The following is a 16674-nucleotide window of genomic DNA, read 5'->3' on the forward strand; positions in this document are numbered from 1 at the left end:
CTAGGTCTTAAAGTTTTCAAACGTTATACTAGGAGACTGGGCATGAAGTGCAAACTCAATGGCATAAGTACTGTGTGCATGTTAACAATAAGTATATGTCTGCACAGTTTGGGGTAGGCAGTGCCACTATCAGCCATCACTTTACGTGGGTAAACCCTACATACATTTTGTTAGGAAATTCCTGAAAGTTATTATTTGCGACTTTTATCAAAAGGATTAAGGCTTTTCTTTGACTATGCCTGGCTTGGACTGTTGAGGTTGGTCCTTGTTGCCCAATCATGAAGTATAGTTTATATACCAGCTGCAGGGTATGAATTTTAGTTTGGTTCTTAGCTAGACCGGCTTCTTTTCTTACAGCTTTGATTCAAGCAGAGCTTTATCAGTAGCAACTCTAGTTTTAAAGTTGGTTAGAGTTCTCCACAGTTGTCTGCAGTTAACTCTTAACGCATATAATTCACAAGTAGAGTATCGTCAGTTTAAATGGAGCACGATGATCCCATCGTTGTCAACGAAAAAAATTAACTTGATATGCCTGGAGGGCAAACTCTTCCGAATTAAAAAAAAACACACAGGTTTACATCAATATATGATTGTATAATAATGCGTTGCATGTGTACTGTGTGTCAATGCAATCTTACCTTTCATTTATATTGTCTGATTTGATCTCTTCTGTGAAATTAGAAGCAAAAATAACCTTGTTGAAATATACAGTAAGTATGTAAAACTATTGAAAATGTTTGTCTCAACAATTTATATTTCCAATTACAATGGACTACAGCATCAGGGTTTCCTTATCACTTTTCGGCAAGTGTACAGTACCATCAATTACCCTGCATGTATACAATCATGGTCAAACTGGTCATCATTATAAATTATAAAAGAAAGAAAGCAGCTATAAAAGTACAATTACAATCTTAAGTTTACACTCTCTAGTTTCACGGTAACTGACTCTGGAAGACATTCACAGTAATATGTCATACAACAAAACATTGGCCCCTTACTGTTGCCTAAGTACTGTACAGCATTGTTTTCAGAAAGATTTGCACGGCACCAGGCACAGACTAGATTTGGCTATGCTCCCTAACATACATGCATGCAAAGGTAGCACTGTGCACAAGACAGAAGTGCAAAGTGTACAGTGCTATTGAGAAAAATTATATTTCGGGGCTTCGGCATTTTCGAGTATATATAGAAGAAACGCCATTCTACAAACTGCACCGCAAGTTGGATAGGGCATTGCCTTAGGTTCTAATAGATGAAACGATTCAGTACTATCTATGTTGTTATATTATACATAGGGCTACCATATATATTTAGGGGTCGAAAAGTGAGACACTCCCCTTTGAAGAAAATTTTGGATTTTAAGAGATCTAGGCTACTTTATAGCTTTAACCGACAAACTTGTGGGATTAATAGGCCATCAATTATAGTTTTGTGTTGAAAATGACTTTAAAGGGTGTGAAGACTCGTGCAAAAAAGAAACGTCTAATGCCGGTAATTTGACCTAGTTTCGAATGAGGTGTAACAGAAGTGTTAAACACCACCATCGATCCCAGAAAATACACAAACAGCTTGCTACCAATACCCACAGTCATACCCACAGCAAAGTATACAAACGATACAGCGATGGACATCTCAGGTCCAGCTAAAGATAACAATTACAAAGTGGCTATTCTTACGACTGTTCGTAAGAATAATTTCCGACTACGCATGCGCAGTTGCTATTTTTATGACAGGAGAACTAATTTTACGACCAGGAGTAACAATAATTTCTGGTTAGTGTTAGGGTTAGGATTGGGGTTTAGGGTTAAAGTTAGGGTTAGGGTTACCCCTACTACATGCACAGTTGATTTATTTACTTTACTGCGCTTGAATTCGCCTTTGTCGTAAGAATAGTTTATAAATAATTGTTACGACTTGTCGTAAGAATAGCCACGGCCAAACAATTAAGGTATCATGTTTCATTACTGTCTGCATTTTGTAGCGACACGAACAAAACGTCACTTGCAAGCAACAGTAGGTTAACTTTTGCAGATGGCCGCACGCGGTTTGGGGCGAGTCTTCAATGCCTTTAGCCTAAGCTTTATTTGAAAATCACAACAACATTAAGGAAATCAGGAAAATTTAGTTTGCCAGCTGGACAATCTATTTTCCTTCCAAATGTGGCTCCTCAGCATTGGCAAATAACCGCCTTTCAGGTCACAATATTTTATGAATTCTTCCTACAGTTGTACCGATGTTGAAAATGATATCTGATTGGCATTGGGTAGAGCCTAGACGGTAGCAAGGTTATATGAGGGGCAATGTTTATTTTCAATTCGTTAAATTTACACCGCTTTATTAATGTAACTTATGGCCTATCATGAGCCTTTTTGGTAAGGCTAACATCAGTACTAACGTTGCGAATAGCCGAACATAGGCCTTACTTAACGTAGCACAGGCTAATATTAGTGTACCCTAACTTACAGTATACTGTACCTAACGTAGGCTAGGCCTACCGACTACCGTTCGTTTGTAGGTCGTAATGTGGGGGGTATGGTTTGATGAATAGGCAATGGTCTGTACTTTGCTTAAGTTTCCGACTGCTGTTATCAAACATCAGTTTCTATAAATATAATTATCGAAACAAATGGTCATAGCTAGCATTACATGATAGGTGTCATGTTAGGCTACGAATACTACTGTGTTGGTGCCTGGACGTAGGCTAACGTCAGTCGTGTAACTTGATTTAGGGCATAACAACATTGTAGCATACCTAATGCCACTTGGCATGCTTTTCGTAATTGTGAGTTGTACGATTTCTTCGTTTCTTTATCGTTCAGAATTTTCTCGAGAGCCCGGCGTAAAAACATGTCTTGTCCGATTGATGCCTCCGACATCCTCTCGAAGCTATCCTACCCCTTGCTATTAAAAGCAAGGAACAATCTTGAAGTCAGTAATAAAGAGAGAAATTTGTAACACTGGCTGGCTTGACTGAGTCAGGTGGCCGCCATTATGATCAATGAAATTTAAAAAAAAAAAACATTAAATGAGGGCGGTATGCTGAATTTTCCTTTACAACGTCTGAAACGCCCATTCTCAGCCGGGTTTTGAATTGTTGAACGTGTAAGGTATATTTACTTTATACGTCAGAGCACCTTCTTCGAATTCTAGTTGCAACGTACCGTATTGTAGTTTCTCGGCCTTTTGGCTAAGATCATGTGTAGTATCTGTTTCCTTTCGAAGGGAATGGTGATGCACACCCGACAATGATCACACAGTCACAGCCCCGATGCAAGGGGACTGGGGTTGAGAGCGGATCAGTCGTTCGGTAGTTTGATTTTCGTGCCCAGGTTCTTTCCTGGGCGACTTTTTCTTATAAAGTACCTTATTGCAGTATAGAAGCTTACTTCTTCAAGTCTATGAAATTTATCATCTCATTTTTTCTGTTTAATTTTCAAATACCAAAGGAAAGGCTTCATCAAACCAAATGGCCTCGTCATATCCAATGTAGAGACTTGTTTAAATTCTAAATAAAATATTCCCTAGTTATGAAATAGAAAAAAAAAACTGCTTGTTGTTTCTGCCTCAGTTGTCAGTCAAAACCAAGGATATGTTTAAATCAACATGAATCGAGATTACTGGCTGTATCGACCCCAACTATAGCACGCTATCATGAAATAGTTTCTTAAGATTACGTAATCGACCTGCCTTGGTCGTAAAATGACTCCTTTTTTACCACATATTTTGTCTTGTATGAGGGTCTTTGTGTGAACGCTGTATGATTAACTACACTGTAGATCTGGGCATATTTCCACACAGTGTTTACACAAAGAGCCTTATGGTGTCAAGAAGCTATGCAGGCTAATAGCAGAGCCTGAAGTCGATTACAATCGCGGCAGGTCGATTACGTAATCACAAAACTTCTTAGCTGTATAGCGTGCTATTATTGGAGCCAATAAATCAGTACTTAACGGTTGGAATGGTTCCCCAGAAGGCTACCCCGGCCGCGATTGTTTTTTTTTCGCAAACAGGTTTGCAATATTATTATTGTATTTTTATTGTTATTGCCAGAGAAACTTTCACTTCGAGGTTACCAAAATCCATTCGCTGTAACGAAGATGTACCCGTTATATAGTATGTGCGGTGTTTATTCAATAGTTTCTTCTATTTATGATTTACCCAATGCCAAGTTAGGCATAAATAACACCACACATAAAATGTGCAAATTAACCTTGATTATTCTCGTACCGTTTTTCCAAATTTGAGACCAAAAAAAATCAGACTACTTAGAGTCCCTAATCTAGTCGTGCAATTCGCTCACGTATTGTACGGATTGAAATATTATGTTGCTGTCATTTTCTGCGTATATTCATTCAAGAATCGTGACTCGCTTCGTGAAGTTGATATGAGTGTACCCATTCCACGAAACAAATTCCGATTCAAATGGAACAGCACATGAAACTTAAACACGAACCTAATATAATGTATCGTATTAATCATAAGTACGTGTGTTCAAGCTTTAATAGTAAAGTTAGGGCGTTTGGAAGGAAACCCATAACTAGACTCAACTAAGTTAGAATTCGCACCCGGCCGCTTCAAGGATGTGTATGTATATTAGATCCTCCTGCAAGCAGGAACTCGCGAAGAAGCCTAATTGGCTTATCAAAGCCGAGCGTAGATGTTTACTATGATATGACGTAAACTTAGAAAAGAACCAATTATGTAACAGTAATCATTTTGTAATGAGTTAAACATATATTATGCCAGATAGTTTGTGATTTATGAATGAATGTAAATTTTAGAATTTATTTATCATAAATGTGTTCATTCATCCTTTGCAAATAGTCGAAATAACCATCTTGATGAAGGTTTGACATATATTAAGCTATCTCTGTGGTACAGATTAATGTAAGTTGTTACGTGACAATATAGGCTGGATGAAAGTACTCGGTGACTTTTCTTACAAGGTTTGGTGTATAGCATTATGTTCCCCTTCAGGGGAATGTGATACACACCTGACGATGATCACACAGTCACAGTATATATGTAAGAGGACTGGTTGCAGTGGCGTAGCCACGGGGGCGTGGGGTGCGACAGCCCCCCCCCCCACGAAAGCTTGTCGCCCCCAGTCGCCCTCCTACTGGGATTTTGGGTGTCGAAAAAAAATTACATGTGCGAAAAATATATCATTGGTCTGAATGGTCTCGAATCTCCATGACGACCACTCATGAACGACCCTTGTACCGCAGACCGGCAGTAGGCTATAGTTGCTGAAAAACCTGACGTGACATAGCGCATAGGCCGAGAAGACATATACAGCAGTCGCACTGTACTGAAAACGCATGTTAACGACCGTCGAATTATATAATTGTTGCTCTAATAAATACAGGCGCGTAGACAAGGGGGGACGAAGGGGGCGAGCGCCCCCCCCCCCCCCTTGAACATATTTTTCTGTACGTTTTTATGATATCGCTATTAACTTCAAAATAGAAAATGCTTAGATGCAACCTGCAAGGCCTGGGAGAGCCATTCACAGCGATCTGAGAAAATTTCGGCCGAACTTGTCCTGAACGCTTCGCGCCAACTTATGGTGGCGCTACGCTTAGATAGTTTCCAATGCCGAATCTACGGCTTTGTCTGTAGGTTCACTCCTCCCTTGGAAAATTCCTCGCTACGCTCCAGAATAAATACTAATACAAACAGCCAATCAGAATCATGTAACCAGTGCGCATTAACTGATCAAATAAAGCTAGTGAGCTATACTATACCGAGTATACCCTTGAGAAAAGTGGTTTCCAGGTACTGGAATGCCGCGCAATTTGCAGGATTAAGTGTCAATGCCGGTTTCAAACTTACAGAAGATATGTCATGATATTTAAAAGAAACTTACCAGACTTTTTTTTTCTCTTCTATTTCACTAAACTATTTGATGACCATATCAAGACATGGGATCTCAAAAAAGGGTGTTAAGAAAACTTTAGAACAGCTTACAAGGCCTGGGAAGTGCCATTTCCAACGATCTAGGAGGCCTTTTTAGCTAAATACAACTCATGGTGCATGGCGTTCCGCTTAGATAGTAACATGACGCCCTCCCAGAAAATGGTCAAGGCCCCCCCACGCCCCCCCCCCACGATGAATGATGAATAAATGATAAGACTACAATTTCAGCTCCGTTAATCAACACTGATTTGCTGCACTATAGGTAGATACACATTTCAAAGAGGTTTAAATACATGTTTACATGGAAATGAAAATAAGTATGAACCAACTCTGGACTACATAGGAAGGGCAATTGTAAAAATGGGTGTTAACTGCACTTAACATACCAAACTTAAATTTGTACCGGGACAGTCATATCTTAGTCATATATTAGGAAATATTTTCAGAGACTGCCAGAAGAGTCATGTCATGTGCAAAAGCAGGGTAAAAAAAAAAAAAACAGAAAATTGTTGTAATCATAAATAATTCCAAGTTTACAACGTAAATTTCTATTTGATGGTAAAAGGTAACCGAAATTATATATTTATTTTTAAGTAACTAAAAGGGATTTGTTTTTCTGCCTTCTAAATGTTAAAATCATAATTGTCTAGAAATGCGTACGTTTAGGGTCCTACAATTAATAAAGACTGTAGCATACACATTTATATAGTAATGTCCTCGATGTCACTGTTGTTGCTGATACAATCAATGTTAGCACAGTAAATTGTTCGACTGGTTAACTCATTGGTCTGATTTACTGACTCATATATATACCCTTGGTAGAAATATTACATTTCTTTTTCATTTTATGTATTAGCTATGAATGACAACATATGATGTGTATATCTTATGGTTATACACACATTAAATGAAAATCGGAGAAAACTCAGGGAAAAGTCAAATTATAAATGTAATATGTAACAATGTACTTCACAATGTTCATCAGTAAAATCTCAAGTATTTTGTATGCCATGTCAGAAACGTCTAGTAGCATATATACACGCTGACATATATTGCTAGACTTCGAACAGATGGTCAATCCTTCCCGCTTTAGTTATTTTTTAGATTCGTTCAAGAGCTTTCCTCTTTCTTTCAGCTTTGTAATACAGTTACTGAGCATGCTCAGAATGCATTTCATCAATGTACGCCTGTCATCAAAATATATATCTGCACAAATCACGTCAAATAGTCATGCATATATCTGTTTTATGGTAAGTTATAACAAACAATGGAATTTCACCTCTACCGTTGAAAGGAAAGATCGTATTGCCTACGTCATTTACATGGCACCTCCATTGGGGTAGCTTGGGGCTTCAATATCACTTCTTCTTTTGCTGTCAACCGAAAAACACCTGTCCAGGACAACTCGGCAAGATGCATCTTATTCTTTCATTTTGTATTTTCGGAGCCTTTGTCTCAAGTCTCCAAGTGTCAGGAAACACAATGGTAAGTTTCTTACATGTATCTTACATAGTATGCTTCATGCAAAAAAAGCAAATCTTTTAATAATTCAATTATATATCTAGCGTTATAGTATTATTTTAATGATCTTGAATCCAGTTAGAAAACTGTGTACATCTCCATTCGTCCTTACCCACTTTTCTATAATGTCTTTTGTCTTTCGGTTTTATTTCCAAAAAGAAAGTTGTTGCAGGGACAAAATTATGAAGAACAGATTAAATCATGGTTCAAGAGACATGTACCAATCACAATAGACGAAAGGTCTTTAATAACTCAACGTTTAATCTATACAAACGGACATCGTTTAATACTGATATAGTGTACATGTATAAAGAAATATTTGCGGATAAAAATATATATCTGTGAACATTAAACTGTATCTTACCTGTGATCGAAACCTTGGCTTCTAAGAGGCTTCCATATTTTAAACCATCACTATTATATTCCACTTATTTAAAAACAAATCATACTATGAAAGAGGCACCTCTTCCCTTGTAATATCTATATTAACATTGTCATATCTTAAATTTAATACAATTACAAAGAAAATGACAGTGTATATTACAATGATAAAAAAATGTATTCTTATTACAAATTTTTAATGTTGAGAATCTAAATGACATTATTTAACAAATCTACTTGCTTTCATTGAAAGTAGATTCCAATCCAACATCATACAACGTCAATCAGTAACTTACTAATCAAATTTTTACATTTTAAATAGTGAAGGAAAACAAAACGAAATTTGTTAAAGTTATATTCGGCGGTGCGACATAATACTTCTAGTTAACTTATCAATTTAAGTTATATTGAATAAGTTTAAAGTCGGTAACTATGATTTAACATTTCATAAATTATAACTTTTTTAATGCTCTAGCAAGATTTAAGTCAACTTGTATGACAAGGTTCACCTTTGGTATTATTTATGGTTAGTTTCGTGATGAGGTATCTTTTACTCGTCGTATATTTCCTAATTCTATTGGAACTTTGTAGTATGTAATACTGCTATTGATAATACTTCCAGTCATTAACGTAACTTTATAACGTGAAATATGTTTTCTACTAAATTCAATATCCAAATATATCTTGATTTAGTATTTAGAAATGAACTTTGTGTTTTTTTTCTTCAAAATCAGACAAACTATTTACAAGCAGCTTTACAAATCACTACTGATTGTTAGGATTGTTAAGATTGTTAAGATTGTTATGATTGCTTATTAACATTATTAATTTCAAGTAGAGTCAATTCGATTATTTCATCATTGTAGATGCTACTATTAATTTTTCTTTTTCTATTCTTAAGTTTTTCTTTCTTTTTTTCATTTTGGTGAGTCTCCTACTTTGTTAAGCCTTACAGGCTTTATAGGAGACTTCCCGTCACACTGTAAATTGTGATGAAACAAATAAATATACAAATATACAAATACAAATACAAATATACTACTAGTTTTGATTCAAAATTAGCAACCAAGAACCAAGAAATGCATGGTAGTTACAATTAACATAATATTAACACACTTATGAATTATGTTGTTTTCTATTAGTGTGTTATAGTTATTCTAAGGAATTTGATCTCATTGTCTTTCGTCTTAACGTGCAAAGACATCCAGGAACAGCTGTTATTAATAAATATTTAAGTCCGAGGTCCTTTTATAGTTGACTGCTACCGTTCTGTTTTTCTTAATTTGTAGCAAACACACTGGTCCTTATTTAATGAGCCAGATACTTGATATCGCAGTTTTGTATTAAAAGTGTGCTTTTGCTTGGTAAAAATACAAAACGAAGATAACAAACTTCAAAGTACTATGATTTGCCCTTGTTGTTTAATGTTATTGCCCACTGTAGCTGCAGCATCGAAGAATATCGTGCGAATTTGATAGTCGTAAAATTGCAATTAGTTGCATTATCGCGAAGCCTTCTATCTGTATTAACTAAGTATACATTAATGTTTAATATTTCACATTCAATTAGTTTGCTTTCCCGAACAATATCCGTTGTTTAGGTTGCTTTAAACTGTTTATTGAATACTATAATGTAAGCTAAATATTACTTTATGAAAATGTGTATCCTATTTCTATAAATCATTGGCACTCATATGAAGAGCAATTTTTATGAATTTTCTTTTATTGAGTTGGTTTCTTGTTTTTTTTTCATTTGTTGTTTTTCTACAAAATGCATCAAATTTTCTTAACTCACAGACACATTTTTCCAGATTCAGATTATTTTTCTACGCTCAAGATCCGAGCAAACCAAAAATAAATAAATAAATAAATAAATAAATAAATAAATAAATAAATAAAAAGGGGGGGGGCTTCTGTTAGTGTCATATTAAAGCTGCATCTCTAGAGCTCTGTTACAAGTCAAAATCAGTTTAGTTCACGTTTGTAACTCACTAATAAAGGTCAATTTACTGCACACAAAAAAAAAAAAACATTCTAGGAGAAGGATTTGAAATCTTGTTTTGAAAATCTTTTAGACCAAACTCAAATTCCATGCATTAAACAGAAAAATAATATATTTATGGTGGATTACATCCAGCCAATGTTATCAGATACATCGTTTGATTTTGTAATATATTCTCTATAATACAGAACTTACAGCAAAATGATGGTTTCTCAAGAAATAAGAGAAGTACTGATTCAGGTAAGTGGGTGAATTTCTTTTGTTGAATTATTAAGTTATTACTATATGATTAACACATTCTTGATTCTACTGGAGTAAACGTGGTAAGGAAATTTGCTACGGAGGTGGGAGTGGGTGTAAGTGGGTGTAAGTGGGTGTAAGTGGGGTGTAAGTGGGGGCAGAGTCAGTACGAGCAGTGAAGCCATAACTCATGTTGTAGAAAAGAAAATAAGTTAACTTTTGTAGGAACCTATAATAGGTGATCTTCATTTCTTTCTTTTTTGTATTTAAATAGATGCCTCCTACTTTTTCTATCAACAACCTGACTACCCTCGAGATTGTAAGGAAGTTTTTGAACGATGTGACGGGGAATCTTCAGACGGGGTCTACCTCATACAACCAGACGGATATCTTGAGCCCTTCCCTGTGTACTGTAACAACACTGTAGACGGTGGCAACTGGATGGTATGTATGGTTTTGTAAGAAATTCCCAAGATAGTGATATATTCATGCATTTCTATACAAAAAAGAAAACAAAACCGTAAGGGTCAGGTCATGGTTGTCAGCGTTTTTGAAATATCTATAAATATCAGATGATGAGAACTATTCAGGTCAACGCATGTTTCATTGCAACAAGTCTTTAAATTATGATGTGCGTTATTTACTTGCCAGTCGTACTTTTAGAACAAAATAGCTCGTTCAACATTCAAAATAGGTCCGCACGTTGAACTTACGTTCAACTTTGTTTTCTAGAACGTGAATCATTTCAAGATATTTTATTATAAGTAATGCTGAAATTATCAGACTTCGAACACTGCTATTACATTATGATGGTATGTATTTCTTCAATAAAAAATCAAGTAAATCATTCAAATGTCAAAATCCTGTCATATATTCACATTCCAAAACAAACGTCCAATGCTGTACTTTAATGGATAATATAAAACTAACAGATTATATAAGGCTGTTTGTATCGGCTACGTTTACATGTTATACACATTTGTACTATTATAGGTCTTCCAGCGTCGATTGGATGGCAGTGTCGATTTCAACCGTAACTGGGAGGATTATAAAAACGGTTTTGGCTTTCCACATCGCGAATTTTGGCTGGGTAACGAGAAACTAGCTTACATAACAAACCAGAAGGATTACGAAATTCGATTTGACTTTGTTTCAAAAAGCGGTGATCCATATTTCGCTAAGTACAACCTCTTCCGTGTGAGCGATGAAGGAACTTTGTACAGGCTGGTGGATGTTGGAGACTACGACTCGACAAGTACATTAAGTAAGTATTCTATGTCATTAACACTGTTCTATGCTATGTTGTTTAATATAATATTTACATATAGGTTAGATGCATAATCGATGGACGTGTATGGTAAGCCCATAGAGGGCCATGATCCATGAAATCGATATAAATTATCGAACACATTGGCATATGTCAGCTTCTTGCAGTGTCATTGAACAGCATTCTCTTATGTACGATAAATATCTAAAGATTTCCCAACAAATGACATATTCTCAAACTGATTCACACAGAGATAACAGTAACTACTGTAAATCTTTAAACGTGTACCACAGTAAATACTGGATTGTGCTGATAAATCTGATAAGTCGGTAGCATGTGCTATTTGGATTACAGTAAGAACTGAGGATATGTGTTATTGCAAGAAATCCAGTGGTTGCCATATGTTAGAATTACACATATCCTTAGTTCTCAATGTAATCCTAATAGCACATGCTACCTATTTATACCACGATCCAGTTTTTACTTTGGTGCAAACTTTAAGATTTACATTAGTTACTGTGTTCTCTGTGTGTATCGGGGGGATTCTCGTGCATCATTAGCCAAGTCAAATTGTAGTATGCTGATTAGAAGAAATCGGTATCTCCCGTTAAATAAACATATATAATATTCTCGTACTCTTATTGTCACATGTCAAAGTATAAACTCGTGATGAGACAAAACTGTAATATACGAAAAGAAAATCGACATATGTCGACCTAAAATCAAGAACAAATCTCCATTAATCGTGAGTATTGCGTGGTTTACATATGACATAATAGTACTTTAACTCTATTGAAATATTTTGGAATTTTGAACAGTATTAAAAACAATGACATATTGTTTTAGTGTCGGTAGAAAACTTCGTAATTTGTTTTATCACAATGTTTTTATCTTTCAGCTGTTTGCAAACGTACGTTGTATATTGTGGGACATGTCAGCTGTACAGTATGCATATAAAACATGTATATTTAATAAAGACACATAGGCACATAAACAGGAACATTTAATCATAACAGCATGTTTGAAAGCTAACAAAGACAAACCAAGTTCCCTACGCAAGTTAGACACTCACATTTCAGTTCACGAGCCTTTACAAATATAACTTTGACTTTCAAATGACAGATGTTAACTAAAGATATAGTTTGCCTTTAAAAGCTAGTGTTATTCCCAAAAGATGTAATATGACTAGTTATTTTATATAACGTGAATGAACACCCTCCCAATATTTTTTATTTTTTTGAACAGTAGAAACTGAAATTGTAATTACTGAACACCTGCATATTGTGTAAAGTAAGTGCCCTCACCACTCTTGTGTATTCAGGAGTGATACGTTGGAGAGCAAGAAAAACATGGCACTAATGGCACTATATAAAGTAAATGATTAATAGAGATTAAACATTACCTATTTTCTTCATAAATGGATTGGACTAAGTTTAAACGAAAGTTTAAGAAATAACCCATTATATTAGTAGATAGAGATATTACTTGGGTTGATTTTCGTCGAAAACACTTTGTCATTGGTCATTGTTAAAACATGTAATTAAACGTTTGGTTTATTAGCACAAGGAGCTTCTCAATGACGACTGAATAAAAGGAAGTTACATGAATGTGTACCGTCCTTATTAAATGTATGCACTTTTAGCCTTTATTAACCACATTGAAAGACCAAAACTATATTCAAACAAGTTTATTACATTAAACAAAAAGACCCAAGCAAGACACAAATGATAGAAATGTTACAAAAGGAGTGGTAGGTTATTGTAGGCATCTAGATATAATCATATGTCTACCTAATTACACAATGGTTAATTCGTGAGATTGTGAAGAGGGGTACAATAAGACAAGGAAGTCCAAATCCTGATCAATTAAAACCATCAAATTGTTCACAGTTCGGCCGAATATGTAATAAAATATAAAACAAAAACCGTTGTTTCCTATGAAATTATTACGAAATAAAATTTAAAAAATTATCCAGTCGTCCGAAATCGGGAGGTTAATATGTTTCTTCTTTATATCTAGTAATATGCTGGTTGAATAATTAATAATCTCTGTTTTCTACATCGTGTCTTTCATAACAGGTTACAATGCTTTGCCAACCAATAGAGGAATGGCTTTCTCAACAAGAGATCGTGACAATGACCTTTCTTCTACTTATCACTGCGCTAATCATCATCGTAACGGTTGGTGGTTCAACGCTTGTTCTTATACTTATCCCAACTACCCATGGAGTACTGGTCCTCATTGGCATAACTTTCCCGGCGGTCATCACAACATCCAATATATAGAAATAAAGATACGGCCTTTGTAATGCAACAATATTCAATACGGTAAAAACTAGAACAAAAGCCAACAATCAGTTTGTACTAAAATTACGAGATGTCAAAGGTCACGGGCTATTATAGACAGTGAAAACAAGAAATTTCAAGAAACCTTACCTCCATCCTCCAGCTGACAAGACATGTGTAGGTGGTCTAGACTTTAAGAAAATATTATCTTCAAACAAATAAATGATTTTCGATTGATATTCTCTTTAATATTTATATTAACTTCAATGACGATATCATGTTTTCTTTGCAAAAAAAATAAATAAAAAACATGAAATGGAGTGTTTGAAAGTCACCAAGTTTTGTTTCCATGAATGCATTTATAATTTTTCTCTTTGAATTGTTTGTATTGATGAAGCTTGTTTTAAAATCATTTCACAATAAGGATAATTATAAACCAGATTTAAAAACAAAAGTCAAAATAAAAGCTTTTCAGCTGATGTTCTTATATCAACATTTAGGTAAAAACCGATGGGTGTAGTTCCTTCGTATCATTACTGAAATGAAATGATTATCATGAAATAACTATTGACGAATAACGTTTTACAATACTACAATAAAATTGATTCAAGACTAGCATAATGTTTGTAAACTCTCATGATTACCCTACAATGTAATCATTACAATGCGTGGTGGGTGGATGCGGGGGAGGGGGGAGGTGAGGAGAGGGAGAATTATGTAAACTGGACGTTATAAGCGAGAGGCTATACGGAGAAAATACAGAAGGCATTGCATTGAATTGTATTCTTTCTTGAGTTTCTTCTTTGTCCACTTTTGTTAACAGATAATCCTCAATACGTCTGTATAAACTTAAAATAAGTTTCTTTGAGTAAGATCTGTTAAGGGCAAAATCTTTTTGTTCTAAAGATTACTTTTTGAAGTTTAAAAAAGGATGACTATAGACACGTCAAATGGTAAAAACCATTAGATGCATACCTATAATGCCCATGTCGTATTTCTATGCCACTTTTAATTTTGAGAGATATCCTTGTAAACACCTGAACAGAATCAAATAAAGTGGCTGCATTTCTTACCACAAAAACACATTGTTTCGATAGAACAGAAAACATAACAGGAAAATACATCGTATGGCCTCAAATGACATTTTACAACGATTAAATTGCAAAAAGTTCAAGAACAATTAGGATTGAATGTCCAATGTTATTTGCCGGATTAGTTCATAAGAGCCCTCGTATCTCCATTAAGTTAGATGTTCCGATCAGGTTGTGATCATCGTTACAAACATATTCTTGACAAACTGTTTGGAGATGGAAAAAAATTATAACAAAAATATACAGCCCTCTTAATTTGAGCCTACTGACTATAGATTCCATTGTGAAAGTACTCACGATTACAAGGTAAAACTTTATTGTTTTATCGGTACGCACATTTGATTACTCGGTACCGCACATTGGATTGATCGGTACGCATATTCGATTGATCGGTACCGCACATTCGATTGATCGGTAACGCACATTAGATTGATCGGTACGCATATTCGATTGATCAGTACCGCACATTCGATTGATCGGTAACGCACATTAGATTGATCGGTACGCATATTCGATTGATCAGTACCGCACATTCGATTGATCGGTAACGCACATTCTGACTATAGATTCCATTGAGAAAGTACTGGCGATTACATGGTATAGTTTTATTGTAACGTTGGCCCTTTCAATGTTCCTAATACAATCTTTACCCCTTCCCCTTCCCCAGCTTATATGAAAAATAATTGTGTGCAATAATCTACATGTGACGATATATCTGCCAAATGAGCTGTATTACAAAGCAAGCTTTGATTATCCTATTTATGACTCCCACCTTCTTGCCTCATTCTACAGGATTGGTTAAATTGAAATACGACTTTTTTATTTTTTATTTAATCGCCTTAGATCTCAAAATTGAGAAGTTGGTTGCATTGTTAAAATAATAATAATAAACATAACAGTAATAAGTAATATTCATATAGCGCATAATCAGCAAAGCATGCTTAAAGCGCTTTACGAATGTAAAACCTAAAAACAAATAGTAACAAAAACCAAAATATTAAATATATAGAACCAATAAGGCAAAAAAATGTAAAAGTCAATAGCAACAATATAACTTAACAAAGCAACAATATAACGTTACAAACATATCCTTTAGTAGCAGCCGCGCAGAGGCTATAAGTAAAGTCTTAACATCCCAGCAATATGCGTTCCTTTTTTTGGGGGAGGGGTGCGGAGGAGGAGGGGGATTAGGTTGTTTGATTTCTTGCAACCTGTAAATCGATATCGATAGTTAAATATGAAAGCAGTCTGAACTATTCCTTGGAAGTATTTTCCGTGATTTGTTTTTTTATTTTTTTTTATTTGGTAGTGTTTGGTAACATTCCCATAACAATGATAAAACTGTAACAGTACCTAATGTATGTAACTATATTAGCAACAAGCATGGTTTGTACCCTAACCATGAAAATTATTCAAAGGAAAGTGAGATTTTTACCTACGTGTGATATGACAACAGCATACGTCGCATTATGAACCATTATAACATTTTACGCCCCGATACCTTCCTCTGCATGTTTAAGGTGTGCTCCGTGAAGTTGGTGATCAAACGCATCCCTATACATGACTGCAAATTAAAGATACTTTTTTTACCAAACTGCCAACGCCAGAAGATCTCTAATTTTATTTTGCACAAATGTTAAACGAATATTCTTATTTTAAATATCCTAATAATAACCTAATCAGAGATTTTCAGTTTCCCATCCACGTTTGTTTTTACCATAAAGTGTGATGTCTAAATTTTGTTGGTAAATTACTATTATTATATCTACATTAACAAGACTGGATCAGGAATATTAGAAAGGTGGAAATGTTAGCCTTAGGCTTGTTCAAACGGATACCCATGTGTGAAAGGATGCTGTGTAGTGGTTCTCCTAAGAAGTAAACACATTTTAGCCGTCAAATTATGGAATCTGAAACATGTTTAGACTATAAATTAGGTATGAATTATTAAGTCTCAAGTCGCAAA

At 35.1% G+C, this 16674-nt stretch overlaps 2 protein-coding genes and 1 pseudogene across 3 annotated transcripts in view; 2 read left to right on the forward strand and 1 right to left on the reverse strand.

Annotated features, from left to right (window-relative positions):
- The window catches only part of LOC139973101 (brefeldin A-inhibited guanine nucleotide-exchange protein 1-like), an 80972-nt gene extending 77963 nt beyond the window's left edge, over window positions 1-3009 (reverse strand). For both annotated transcript variants that reach the window (XM_071979513.1, XM_071979512.1), the window contains exons 1-2: window positions 2756-3009; window positions 639-669 (exon numbers count right to left, since the gene is read on the reverse strand). In XM_071979513.1, the coding sequence (XP_071835614.1) occupies window positions 639-669; window positions 2756-2879 (155 nt within the window). In that variant the 5' untranslated portion in view covers window positions 2880-3009. The remainder of the gene's footprint in view (window positions 1-638; window positions 670-2755) is intronic.
- Window positions 3010-3170: 161 nt separating this feature from the next.
- LOC139974601 (U2 spliceosomal RNA) lies at window positions 3171-3391 on the forward strand (annotated as a pseudogene).
- Window positions 3392-7248: 3857 nt separating this feature from the next.
- Window positions 7249-14083, forward strand: LOC139974251 (fibrinogen-like protein A). Its single transcript, XM_071981261.1, has 5 exons — window positions 7249-7407; window positions 10014-10065; window positions 10340-10509; window positions 11059-11329; window positions 13411-14083. Exons 1-5 carry the CDS (start codon window positions 7336-7338, stop codon window positions 13638-13640), a joined length of 795 nt encoding a protein of 264 aa, XP_071837362.1. The 5' UTR covers window positions 7249-7335; the 3' UTR covers window positions 13641-14083.
- The last annotated feature ends 2591 nt before the right edge of the window (window positions 14084-16674 follow it).

This window comes from Apostichopus japonicus, chromosome 9, assembly GCF_037975245.1.
Source record: "Apostichopus japonicus isolate 1M-3 chromosome 9, ASM3797524v1, whole genome shotgun sequence".
NCBI lineage: Eukaryota > Metazoa > Echinodermata > Holothuroidea > Aspidochirotida > Stichopodidae > Apostichopus > Apostichopus japonicus.

What these genes read in the sequence shown, in the direction of transcription:
- LOC139974251 (XM_071981261.1), top strand. Translation starts at nt 7,336, where the DNA reads ATGCATCTTATTCTTTCATTTTGTATTTTCGGAGCCTTTGTCTCAAGT. An exon ending in AAGTGTCAGGAAACACAATG is followed by an intron (nt 7,408 to 10,013) that starts GTAAGTTTCTTA and finishes TCTATAATACAG; the next exon opens with AACTTACAGCAAAATGATGG. An exon ending in TAAGAGAAGTACTGATTCAG is followed by an intron (nt 10,066 to 10,339) that starts GTAAGTGGGTGA and finishes GTATTTAAATAG; the next exon opens with ATGCCTCCTACTTTTTCTAT.